Source organism: Sus scrofa, chromosome 6, assembly GCF_000003025.6.
Source record: "Sus scrofa isolate TJ Tabasco breed Duroc chromosome 6, Sscrofa11.1, whole genome shotgun sequence".
NCBI classification, from domain to species: domain Eukaryota; kingdom Metazoa; phylum Chordata; class Mammalia; order Artiodactyla; family Suidae; genus Sus; species Sus scrofa.
In genome coordinates this window covers 19,845,190-19,857,764 of record NC_010448.4, presented here as the reverse complement: position 1 = coordinate 19,857,764, position 12,575 = coordinate 19,845,190, and the positions used below count along the sequence as shown (strand labels likewise).

At 56.6% G+C, this 12,575-nt stretch overlaps 3 protein-coding genes across 7 annotated transcripts in view; 2 read left to right on the top strand and 1 right to left on the bottom strand.

Annotated features, from left to right (window-relative positions):
- USB1 (U6 snRNA biogenesis phosphodiesterase 1) overlaps nucleotides 1–5,745 on the bottom strand; it is a 21,997-nt gene extending 16,252 nt beyond the window's left edge. The window contains 5 exon segments of the mRNA NM_001244803.1: nucleotides 1,230–1,413; nucleotides 4,560–4,561; nucleotides 4,564–4,685; nucleotides 4,688–4,724; nucleotides 5,562–5,745. Coding sequence (NP_001231732.1) covers nucleotides 1,230–1,413; nucleotides 4,560–4,561; nucleotides 4,564–4,685; nucleotides 4,688–4,724; nucleotides 5,562–5,671 — 455 coding nt within the window. The 5' untranslated portion in view covers nucleotides 5,672–5,745.
- The window catches only part of CNGB1 (cyclic nucleotide gated channel beta 1), a 113,097-nt gene that overhangs the window by 8,066 nt on the left and 92,456 nt on the right, over nucleotides 1–12,575 (top strand).
- ZNF319 (zinc finger protein 319) overlaps nucleotides 1–12,575 on the top strand; it is a 20,653-nt gene extending 8,078 nt beyond the window's left edge. The window contains exons 1-3 of one of the 5 annotated variants that reach the window (XM_021093945.1): nucleotides 6,669–6,755; nucleotides 8,411–8,541; nucleotides 8,810–12,575. In XM_021093945.1, the coding sequence (XP_020949604.1) occupies nucleotides 9,065–10,822 (1,758 nt within the window). In that variant the 5' untranslated portion in view covers nucleotides 6,669–6,755; nucleotides 8,411–8,541; nucleotides 8,810–9,064 and the 3' untranslated portion in view covers nucleotides 10,823–12,575. The other 4 variants (XM_021093942.1, XM_021093946.1, XM_013998211.2 and 1 more) reach the window with 4 other exon arrangements.

Genomic DNA, 12,575 nt, shown 5'->3' with positions numbered 1-12,575 from the left:
GGAACAGCACCCCCTTCCGAGGAGGGGAAGGGCTTTGTGCCACGTGACGTCTCCTGGCCCCACGCACGAAACCAGTGCTGCCTCCAGACATTTTAGTCACACCAGCCTAAGCCACTTTTGGTTGGGTTTCTGGCATGTGTGATCAAAAGAGTCTTGACTAATATATGTGACTCAATAAAAAGGGAATTGGGGGCTGGATTAGGTGGAGAGATGAGTTTCAGTCCTGATTCTCTGGCTGACTGACTGAATTAGAGCAAATCTCCTCCCCCTCCGGCCCTGAGAAGAGTGAAATGAACTGGGCAGTCCTCCAGTGGCGCAGGGCAGTTTTATGGAATTCGTGGGCCTACTGCCTCCCGAACTGCGAGGGCGTGGCTTGGGCTAGAAGACCTGTTTTTATCTTTCTCGCACACTGGGAATCTATGTAACATCTCGTTTGAAGAAAGGACTCTGCAGATAAGACCAGGGTAAGAAAGTCACCGCCTGGATGGCTTCTTAGGCTCCCTCCAGAATCAACATTCAGAGGATCCGAGGTGGATTTCTCGGCTCCCTCTCTCCTGCTCAATCATTCAGCGAACATCTATTTGATGCCTACTGTGATCAAAGCCCCTGGAAAAAAGACACGGACTAATTCAGAGAGAAACCGCATTCCCGGGCTTGCAGGAACCTGGGCTCCCAGCGAGAGGTGGGACGTGGGGATGGCTGGATGCGGGGTTGAGAGGAGGGAGCACTGGGTGTAAACAGCCACAGGATGCCATGGTCCCTGCGACGACGGAAGGATTCTGGGGGAGATGCCAGCTGAGAGGGCCTCCGTGAAGGAGCGGGGCTTCAGTCTGGCCCAGTCTAGGAGGAAAGGCATTTCTGGTAGGAAGAAGAGGTATGAAATAGTTAAAGGAAAAACGGCCTAGGCTGGCAGATAAAACCAGAAGCGGGGTCGAGCTCTGATCCTTCTTCAGGTGTCATGCTGAGGGCACGCTTGACCTCATTCACTCTCACAGGTCCCCTCTGAGGCACACAGGTTAGGCTCAGAAGCTTCCAGAGCTTACGTGGCAGGCCCGAGGTCACACAGGATGGAGTGCAGGGCAGGGGCTCTGGGAGATGCTGGGTGTGCTGACCTTTGGGTCTGGCCTGCTTGAAGGGGTAATGTCGCCCACAGGCCCACCCCCAGGAGCTCAGGAGGAAGAAGAGCCATGGAGGGCGGGAGGTGAGAGAGGGAAGCGCTCAGCACTCACCTCTGGAAGGAGGCCACGCGGTCCTTCAGCACCTGCACGAAGGGGAGGATCCAGTGGTGGCGCAGAACCACACTCTGGGACAGGCTGAGGTGGAACGCCTCCATCCTTACCAGCCGGGGGACATATGTCTGGGCGTGGGGAAGCAGGACGTCAAGCAGGTCCAGGAACTCCTCCCTGGCTTCATCTGGGGGGTGGGGGGAGAATGGAGAGGGTGCACCATCCTCTTAGCCAGGGCACCATGGCTGGATGAAGAAGCCCAAAAGGCAGAGAAAGGCTTTTGCTATTCTGGGTTTTAGGCGAAAGTTACTTTGAGAGAAGCCTATGTCTATAATAATATTTTAATATGTATTTCTGTTTATAAAGTAACACACATATGCTCTTTGAAAAGAATTCAAGTAAAAAGAAAAGAAGAAGAAATTGGGAATTCCCATTGTGGCTCGGGGGGTTAGCAACCCGACTAGTATCCATGAGGATGTGGGTTCGATCCTTGGCCTCGCTCAGTGGGCTAAGGATCTGGTGTTGCTGTGAGCTGCTGCTGCAGGTGCAGCTGTGAAAGAAAGAAGAAGAAATACATAGTAGAGAAAGGAGGGGCCCCTGAAATCCCATCACCTACAGCAGTGGTCACCAAACTACTGCTATCACACGGCCATTAGTCAAACAAGCTGGTGCACACACCTGCAGTAAATGTGTGGGGGCTTTTTGTTTTCGTTTTTTTTAGGGCCACTCCTGCAGGATATGGAGGTTCCCAGGGTAGGGGGCAAACAGGAGCTACAGCGGCCGACTTATGCCACAGCAATGTGGGATCCAAGCTGTGTCTGCGACGAGCACCACAGCTCATGGCAATGCCAAATCCTTAACCCACTGAGCGAGGCCAGGGATCAAACCTGCATCCTCATGGATTCTGGTCAGGTTCATTACCGCTAAACCATGATGGGACCTCCTGTTATTTGTTTATAAATTATAAACCTGTGCTACAGTGCAAAATTATATGTTATAAAATGTACACTATGAAGAACAGAAATTTTTAAAGATGAGATGACGAAAAATACATTTGAAATTTTCCATACTTTTCTTTCTCAGGGATGACCTTGATCTCTCCCCTGGGCACGTGCAGCCCACTTTCAAGACCACTACCCTAGAGATAAAGACCATCAAACATGATGCTTCTTTCCCCAGCCTTTTCTCAGGGCATGTACTAATGTATATATACATATATATATATATATATTTTTTTTGCTTTTTAGGGCCCTACCTGCGGCATATGGAGGTTCCCAGGCTAGGGGTCCAATCAGAGCTACAGCCGCCGGCCTACACCACAGCCACAGCAACACAGGATCTGAGCCACGTCTGTGACCTACACCACAGCTCACGGCAATGCTGGATCCTTAACCCACTGATCGAACCTGCGACCTCATGGTTCCTAGTCAGATTCGTTTCTGCTGCGCCACGATGGGTACTCCCATAATGTACATATTTTGTTAGAAGATGAGGGCGTAGCAGTTCTTCCACTGGCTTTCTCCACATAACACTCCATGTTGGAAGTGCTCTCATTACAGATGTCAAGCTCATGAGTATAGTAACCATAGTAACCCATAATCAGAAACAGGGCATTTCTTTAATAATCAGACTTATGGGAGTTCCCGTCGTGGCGCAGTGGTTAACGAATCTGACTAGGAACCATGAGGTTGCGGGTTCGGTCCCTGCCCTCGCTCAGTGGGTTAATGATCCGGCATTGCTGTGAGCTGTGGTGTAGGTTGCAGACACGGCTCGGATCCTGCGCTGCTGTGGCTCTGGTGTAGGCCAGCGGCTACAGCTCCGATTGGACCCCTAGCCTGGGAACCTCCACATGCTGTGGGAGCGGCCCAAAAAATAGCAAAAAGACAAAAAAAAAAATAAATAAATAAATAAATAAATAAAATAAAATAAAGAAATAATAATAATCAGACTTATTTATTAGATATTTAGAGTCTCCTGATAGACATTTAGGATGTTCCTAATTGTTCATAAAGACAGAGAATGTGGGAGTTCCTGTTGTGGCTCAGTGGCTCATGAATCTGACTAGGAACCATGAGGTTGCAGGTTCGATCCCCGACCTTGCTCATTGGGTTAAGGATCCGGCGTTGCCGTGAGCTGTTGTGTAGGTGGCAGACATGGCTCGGATCCCGCGTTGCTGTGGCTCTGGCATAGGCCGGCAGCTACAGCTCTGATTCAACCCCTAGCCTGGGAACCTCCATGTGCCGTGGCTGCGGCCTTAGAAAAAGCAAAAAGACAAAAAGACAAAAAAAAAAAAAAAAAAAAAAGACAAAGAATGTGATAAGGACCACCACTGTATGTTCATAGATTTACTTATTTATTTTTTTACCTAACATGTGACCAGAGCTGCTTGGTTAATAGTCTGCTCACACCTAACAGATTACTCAAGGAGTTCCCCTTGTGGCTTGGTGGAAATAAACCTGACTGGTATCCATCAGGATGCAGGTTTGATCCCAGGCCTCGCTTGGCGGGTTGGGGATCTGGTGGTGCCTCAAGCTGCAGTATACATCACAGATGTGGCTTGGATTTGGCATTGCTGTGGCTGTGGCATAGGCTGGCAGCTGTAGCTCTGATCTGACCCCTAGCTTGGGGACTTCCATACAATGTGGGTGCGGCTGTGTAAAAAAAAAAAAAGTTACTCGCCCAAACGCCCCGTGGAGTAGGTAGTATGGAAAAATCATTCCCATTCTGTGGATGGGGAAATAGAGGTCCCAAGAATTTATCTAACACAAACTAATAAGAGCTACCATCTTCTCTGTGTATTGTGCTAAGAACTTGACATAGATTATCTAAGTTAATCTTCACAAAAGTCCTAGACGATAGTAATTACTACTATCCCCATTTTAGAGACGAAGAAACTGAGGCCCTTAGAAGTCCAATAACTTACTAAAGAGCACCCATAGTGGGTAGTAGAGCGAGGTCAGACTCTGAAGCCTGGGCGTTTTCTGCCTGCCATTCACTCATTAGGGCTAGGGTGGGGTAAGACTCGAAGCCAGCACACCTACAGCCCTCTTAGAAGAACCAGCTACAGCTGCACTCTGACCTAGACCCTCCCTTGGTCTCACAAGCAGGGAGAACAGTATACATAGGGTTAGTAAAAATATTTTAGGCAACAAATTCCAAACTGAAACCAAGTTAACGGAAATATTCCCTAATTCTTGAAACTTGTTCTCTCTCTCTCTTGAGTTAATCTTTTTCCCACCACCAAAGTCAGGGGTTTCTGACTTCTTCCTCCAGGTGGGGGCCAGCTCCCTCCCATCAAGAGTGTCAGCTACCCACCTCTCCCGCATTACTTACAAGTATGTAGACATGGGTGGCCCAGTTGCCCCGCTCGTGGGGGAATGTGCGCACCCGGCCCCCATGTTTTGCACTGTCATCTGCAGGCCCCTCCTCCGTGCCCGGGAACATGTGCAGCACGCTCTCGGTACTGGCAACCTCTGGCTGGAAAGAGGGCTCTGGCCCCTGCAAGAGAAAAGAAAACAAGCACATTTAGCCTCCTGGCATTCTCTTCCTCTGTACACTCGATGAAAGTTGTAACCCCTTGGACCAGGTGACTCTGCTTGTCTATTTCTCACCAGGTGCTGTAAGCAGTTTCTAGATAACCACACCGCTCTTTCCCTAGTACTGTCTCATTGTGGGGGGCTCCCAACAACTCCAGGAGGCAGACCTCAGCAGGGAAACAACCCCAACAACCCCGCAGGCTGCAACATGTGGTTTAGAAGTCACAAGCCTTAACTGGACAAGCCTGAGTTGGAGTGGCTCTGTAGTCTTGGGCAAGTCAGGGGCCCTTTGGGGGCCTCAGTTTTCTCATCTCTAAAGCGTACTTCCACCGATAGGGCTGCTGTGAGATGAACCGACATTCGTTTTGTAAAGTACTCAACAAACAGCAGGCCTGGCAACTATGAATGGAAGCTCCACAAAGTAGAAGACTTCGATGGTGTCGCTCACTGCGGAGTCCCCAGTCCAGAGCCTGGCACAGAGAGGATCTCAATGAATATTTAATGGATGAATGAAAACACTCTCCAAAAAAGGAAACTGACCAAGTGTGGTACAGTGATGCGCGCCAGGAGACAGTGGACCAGCGGCAGAGACTGGACCCGAACTCACATTTCCTGCCTCCTAACCTTGTCCGAGCCAGGCGGGGGTACTCTGGGGCTTTGTCCAGGGCTGTCCTCTGGATCCTCCTTCCCCGCACTGCCCCTTTTTCTTCCCTTTCGAGCAGCCCCGAACCCTATGGTCCGGCCCCGGAGCTCCGGGAGCTATCTCATACTCTCCCCATAAGACTTCCTCGCTCCTCACCGACTGCGGCCTCTAGCCCCCGGCTGGGCCCGGGTCCCGGCCTTGGCCTCGGCCTCGGCCTCATCCTCGGAGCCACTGCTGCTGTAGCCCACCAGGGGCGCCGTACTCATGGGGCCCCCCTCCACGACAACACGGCGGGTCAGCCAGCAATCGCGCCGCACCCGGAATTCCGCTGCGCCGGAAGTGCTCTCCCGGGGGCGGGGCCCGGATTAGCACCGCCTCGGGGCGGGGTTTGGGGCGGGGCCCGGCAGCGAGGTAGCAAAAGACTACCCATCCAGACCACGCTGCTTGCCGGCTCGCCGCGCTCTGACAGCTACCTGGAACGTCCCGGAACTCCCACCCTCCGTGTGCCCATTTCACAGATCGCTCTGGGCCCTGACCTCTCTGCCCGTTGCTCTGTCTGCAGCAACTCTGGACCTCCCAGCAACGGATAGTCTCTGGGTCAGCGGTCAGCGCACTAGACCCAGTGGAGCTCCTTGCCCTTCGCGGTCTGGACGAGTCAGAGTCCCCGGGGCCCCTTCCCAAGTTGGCCCAAAATTAAGCTCCGGGGGACACCTCTTCAAAGAGCGAGCTGAGCAGTCAGAGGCCGGTCAGTTCCAGCAAATCAGAGGGTCTAGGAGGCCCCTCCTCTCAGGTTCAGGGGTCGGGCCAGGGGCTGGGCTCTGGGAGCCCCCACCCCTAACGCCGAGTAGGGTGGTAGGAAGCAGAGCGCCCTCCCTGGGTCAGCTGAGGCGTGCTGGCCAGACCGCAGGAGAGCGGCCCCGCGCGTCTGGCGGTCCGACCCGGCCCGGCCGCGGGGTCCCCGGCAGGGGGCGGTCTCGCTCCGCGCCTCCCGCTCCTCCCGCAGCCGCCACCGCCCCAGCTGCCGCTCCTCCCCCGGCCCCGCCTCCCTGGCCCCCGCGCCGCCCGCCTGTCCGCCGGTCTCTGCAAGGCCATCGGTCCGTCTGCCCGCCTGCCCTCCCAGCGCTCCTCCGCCCCAGCCCCGCTATCCCAGCTGCGCACGTCGCTTCCTCGGTTCCGGCCGCCGCTAGCCCGTTCCCCGCCCCCAGGCCGGCCGCCGCCGCTACGCGAGCCCGGGGATTGGCAGCGCGCGTAGGCCGCGCTACAGCGGATGGAGTCGGAATAAAGGGGCGGCCGAAAGAGCAGCCAGTCGCCACTCGCCCCGCGCCTGACCCCGCGGGCGGCCTGGAGCAGGTGAGCGGCGGGGCGCCCGGGACCGCGTCTGGGGGCCACTCCCGCGCCCGCCGCACCCCTTCCCCAGCCGGCCCGGCCGCCCCCCCACTCCCTCCGGCTCGACCCGGCGGCCTCCTGAGCTCCTGGGCGGCCCAGGCCGGCCTTGACGCGCAGCTGCCTCCCGGGCCCGGCCTGTTGCCCTGGGGCCTTCCTCGGGCCCAATCGCCCGCGGGGCGGGCGCTCGGCAGCAGCGGCCTGGCCATTCCTCACGAGGGGTGACAGGAGGCAGCCCAGCTGGGCTGGCGGGCAAGTGCTGGTGGGGAGGTGATCGGCTTTCATTCGGTTTCCCAGGGAAGAGGAAGGGCCGGGGTGCGGTGCAGGTGGGGACCGCCTCTTGCCTCCCTTACCCCAGTCTCTCATCCTCTTTGCTGAGTGATCAGAGGGGGCCTCCTGGCTGCACCTTCCTGGAGGGGGGCCGGGGTGGGCGGCAGAGCTGGAGGCTCAGGGCTAGGGACCCTCGATCTGGCAGCCATTCACGTCAGGAAATAAAAAAAAAGAACAGTTGGGCTGCCGCAGCCTGACCTAGACCTTGCTCACAGTAGCTCCACTTCCCTCTTTCCTGGGGAGGCTTCAGTACCTGCTCTCTCATGCAACCTGCTGCCTCCACCCAGAGCAGCGGTTCCTTCCTCCCCTCCTGAAAAGATGCTGAGGATGACAGCTTTTAGTCTGACTCTTATGTTTCTTTGGCAGCACAGTTAGAGGCCAGGCTGGCCTGTGAAGGCATCCCCTTCATTCTCTTTTCCTTGGGAGAAAACTTAGAAAGTTTTCACTGTTAGAAGCAGAGGAGCTGGGAACCTGAAAGTGGGTTGCATCTGATTCTGAAAGTTCCTCTCTCTCACTGTCATTACCTTATGCTGCCACAAAGTGGTGAGTTAGAGATTTGCCTGGACTGGTGGTCTTTACCTTCCATGGATTACCCAGGATGTAGAGAAGCATTCAGACCTGGAGCAAGGGGACAGGGTTGTTTCTGGAAAGGTGAGAGGGAGGAATGCTCCATTGTTAGCATTCTTGTTCCCACATTGCAGAGGCAAATGCCAAATTGCTTGCATTTTCCTGCAGGCCTTGACACCATCAGAGGCAGAGGATATAGGACTTTTTCTGGTGCTCTGGGAGAAGACTAGACTGGGGAACTTCAGCTATGTAGACATCGAGGCTGCGTGGGTCTGTGGATCTAACCCCCACCCTGCATTGGCTCAGGTCCCCGCAAAGCCGCCCCACCTGTTGTGTGAACAGAGAACAGGCACATGGTCAGTGGAGGCCTGAGGGATAGTTGAGAGGGGTGTGGGCCAGCCCCTCACAGGAGGAAGTTTCTGATGATCGTCAATTCCATGTAGTTGCTTTAGGGCCCTGACTGAAATCTGTTGCTGTAGGGCCCTCAGATCTGGGAGGACTGGTCTCCTAGACCCAGAGCCTATTCTTATGAGCTGTTGTGTCCTGGGTTGAGATTCAGAGCAGCAACAGGAAAGGACCTGGCAGGCCTTGGGGAGGCCTCAGCCAGAGCCTCGCTGCTTTGATCCATCTTAGGTATTGGGCTTCCAAGTTAGAAGGGTTTTTTTGGTTTTTTTTTTTTTTTTTTTTTTTCAGAAAAAGTTAGGTTACTGAAATTCTTGTTTTAGACACCAGAGCCTTAACCGGTCAGTTTCCCCCTGCTTTCCTTGGAGCATGAGCAGAACTTGTGACGTCTTTGTATCATAGGCAGATCACCCGGACGCTCACCTGTGAGACAGCTAATTGAAGAGGCTTGGCAGTAAGCGGGAGGCTGGGATGCCTGGGCCGGGAATGGGAGCTGAGGTGGGTGGGCGTGGAGACAGCCACCACCTCCTCTGTTGGAGTGGCTGAGCCGCCTGCAGGCTTCTTTGGCAGTGTGTAAAGGGAGCAGATCTCCCAGCCCCGAGCCTCTCTTACTTCCTTGCTATGGTTTATGTCAGTGTGGTGAGGGTAGGCAGATTAGGGACAGAGCCCGGGAACAGCTGCGTGTCCCTGCCTCAAGCTCATGATTTCTTTCTTCTCTACAGAACCAGTCATCGGGGAAGGCAGAGCCTCCCTGCTATTGCTGGCACCCTGCCTCGAAGACACCCCCTCCCCCCCCAGGCAGAGCCCTGTAGTCTGTCTTGGTTAATGACTTGGGCCGCCTGACCAGTCCCTCTCTGTGCCTTGTCTGAGGTCCGCGTCCATACCTGATCCTGGGCAGCTTCTCTCTCTGGTGTGGGTCACCTTAAGCGGGGAAACTGAAGCCATTACTCTCCAAACCCTGTTTCATCTTCCCAAGCATGTCGGAAAGCTGGCAGCAGCCGCCGCAGACACAGCCGCAGCAGCCGCAGCCGCCCCAGCCTCAGCACCACGCAGAACCACCACCAGCCCTGGCTGAACACACATTGCCTCCAGGCACGGCTGAGAACCCCTTGGGCTGTGCGGTCTATGGCATCCTCCTGCAGCCAGACCCGGGCCTGCAGCCCCCGCAACACGCACCGCTGCAGGCAGCCGGCGAGCCGGGCCCCAAGTGCGGCGTGTGCGGTCATGATCTGGCGCACCTTTCCAGCCCGCATGAGCACCAGTGCCTGGCCGGCCACGACCGCTCCTTCCAGTGCACACAGTGTCTCAAGATCTTCCACCAGGCTACCGACCTGCTGGAGCACCAGTGTGTGCAGGCGGAACAGAAGCCTTTTGTCTGTGGCGTCTGCAAGATGGGCTTCTCGCTGCTCACATCCCTGGCGCAGCACCACAGCGCGCACAGCGGCACAGGGGGACTCGTGAAATGTTCCATCTGCGAGAAGACCTATAAGCCCGCCGAGGCGGCCGAGCCCGCAGCCGCTGCTGCCCCCTCGCTGCCCCCTGCGGCCCCTCCGCCTGCCGTCGCCCCTGCGGAACAGACCGACAAGCCCTACAGCTGCCCCATCTGCCAGAAGCCCTTCAAGCACCTGTCGGAGCTCTCGCGGCACGAGCGCATCCACACTGGCGAGAAGCCCTACAAGTGCACGCTGTGCGACAAGAGCTTCAGCCAGTCATCGCACCTGGTGCATCACAAGCGCACGCACAGCTCGGAGCGGCCGTACAAGTGCGCCGTCTGCGAGAAGACCTTCAAGCACCGCTCGCACCTGGTGCGCCACATGTACGCGCACTCGGGCGAACACCACCTGTTCCGCTGCAACGTGTGCGAGCTGCACTTCAAGGAGTCGTCTGAGCTGCTGCAGCACCCTTGCACGCCGAGCGGGGAACGGCCGTTCCGCTGCGGCGAGTGCCAGAAGGCCTTCAAGCGGCCGTCGGACCTGCGGCAGCACGAGCGCACGCACAGCGCTGAGCGGCCCTTCAAGTGCGACTTGTGCCCCATGGGCTTCAAGCAGCAGTACGCGCTGATGCGGCACCGGCGCACGCACAAGACCGAGGAGCCTTTCAAGTGCGGCCTGTGCGAGAAGGGCTTTGGGCAGCCCAGCCACCTGCTCTACCACCAGCACGTGCACACCCTCGAGACCCTCTTCAAGTGCCCCGTGTGCCAGAAGGGCTTCGACCAGTCGGCCGAGCTGCTGCGGCACAAGTGCCTGCCGGGCGCGGCCGAGAGGCCCTTCAAGTGCCCCGTGTGCAACAAAGCCTACAAGCGGGCGTCAGCCCTGCAGAAGCACCAGCTGGCCCACTGCTCGGCCGCCGAGAAGCCCCTGCGCTGCACCCTGTGTGAACGCCGCTTCTTCTCGTCCTCTGAGTTCGTGCAGCACCGCTGCGACCCGGCAAGGGAGAAGCCGCTCAAGTGTCCGGACTGCGAGAAGCGCTTCAAGTACGCCTCTGACCTGCAGAGGCACCGGCGGGTGCACACGGGCGAGAAGCCCTACAAGTGCCCCAACTGCGACAAGGCCTTCAAGCAGCGCGAGCACCTCAACAAGCACCAGGGCGTGCACGCCCGCGAGCAGCAGTTCAAGTGCGTGTGGTGCGGCGAGCGCTTCCTGGACGTGGCCCTGCTGCAGGAGCACAGCGCGCAACATAGCGCGGCCGCCGCGGCGGCCGAGGGCGCCTACCAAGTAGCCGCTTGCCTGCCCTGAGTCCTCCGGCAGCCTCCACCAGGCTCGGACGGCCTCCTGGCACCATCCCTGCACCTGGCTCGGTGTTCCGAGGCTCTGGGTGAGGGGGACAAAACGGCACTGGGCAGGTGGTGGGTGTGGGTCCCTGGCACTCCTGCACCGGCGTGGAGGTGGGGGGCAGAGGGCTGTGGCTGATCCTGATTCCACGAACCTCTTTCCTACTACAGGATTCATTTTCTTGAGAGCTGTCAGCCTCCCTTGTCTTGGGGGCGGGGGCTGGAGTCAGGCAGGAAGTCAAGTGGTCTCTCTCCACCCCAAGGAGAGGGTGGTTCTCATCCCACCTTCCCAAAGCTCTCGGCTTAATTAGGAACCACATAGGTTAGGGAAGAGGAAGTTCAGGGCAGGGCCTGGACTCCAGCCGTGAGCTGGGTCTAGGGGATCCTCCTTCAAGTTGCTGTTTGATGTGGTCCTGGGACCAGGAGGGCCGACCGTGAGCCACAGGGCTCTCAGGCAGCTTCAGCCCGTGGGGCTGCATCCTCCAGGTTTCTGACAAGCCAGATGTTGAGGAGGGCTGCACGTCTGTGGGCTGGGGCTGCTTGGAGAGCAGTTGGCCCGGCCAGGGGCGGTGCTGTCCATGGGGAAGGGAGGAAAGGCCGTGTTTGTACCGAGGGCTAGTCCCGCTGTTGTGGATGTGCCTCTCCCACCTTCAAAGCCTGGTTCCAGGCTCTGGTAGGGAGTGTGTTCTCAGCCAGATGAAACTGCTGATGGGAAAGAAGGGGATTGGTAGACCACCTGGTGCCCGGGAGGAAGCAGGGCCAAGCCCAGGATCTTCCCAGTGGATGGGAATAAGTGTCATCCCGCTTGAATCGTGTGAACCAAAGCCTCAGGGGCACAGCTGCAGTCAGCTGGCCCCAGCCCTGCTTCAGGGCCAAGACCATGCCTGGGTACCCAGGATGGGGGAGGTAAAAACTCCCTCCCAGCCCATGGGCACCCGCCCCCATCAGTCCGGCTGCTGGCCTGGACTCCAGGGGTCTTGCACTGCTGAGATGCTCTGGACAACATCCAATTCCTTCCAAGGCCAGAGTGTTCTCCCTTGGATCCTCCTAGGGTCCCCCTATGTCTCTGGCGGCCAAGGGCTGATGTAGCCGAGGGTGTCCAGGACAGAGGGGTGGGCAGGGGAAGAGGATGCTTAAGGAAACCAGTAAGTCAATGGAGTTGACTGGTATCGCTTGACAGCCAGGGCTCTCCTCAGGAAAGCTGGAAGTCCTTGACTGTCAAAACCATCCTTCTGAACCTCTCTGCCCAACCCCCTTTTCTGGTCATGGGCCTTAAAAGGAGACTTTGATCAGTGCGCACCCCAAGGGCCCAGGGGAGCAGAGGGACCCACCTCGTCCCACTGTCACCTTCAGAAGTCTGTGAAGCCCACATCCACCTCCTCTGTCTGACTGGGGTTTCTTTCTGGGCCCGCAGAGAGGGGCTCTTCCTTGCCCTCGGTGCTGGCTTTAGTCACAACGCCTCCAAAGACATGGAACCCAGGCTAACAATGGTCCCAACTGCGAATTTTCTCCTCTCATGTTGCTTTCTAAAAGCAGTTGTTATACTGTTCATAACATTGTATAGTTTAATTTCATGTCATTTTGGATCTTATATAAAAACGTGAGAATCTGGATTTTTAAAAAGAATGACTCCATTTTAGATAGCCCCTTTTGATGTTAATTTATAGTGAGTCCAATGTATGCTTTAGAAGTAAAGACATTGACCTTCACAGACCAAA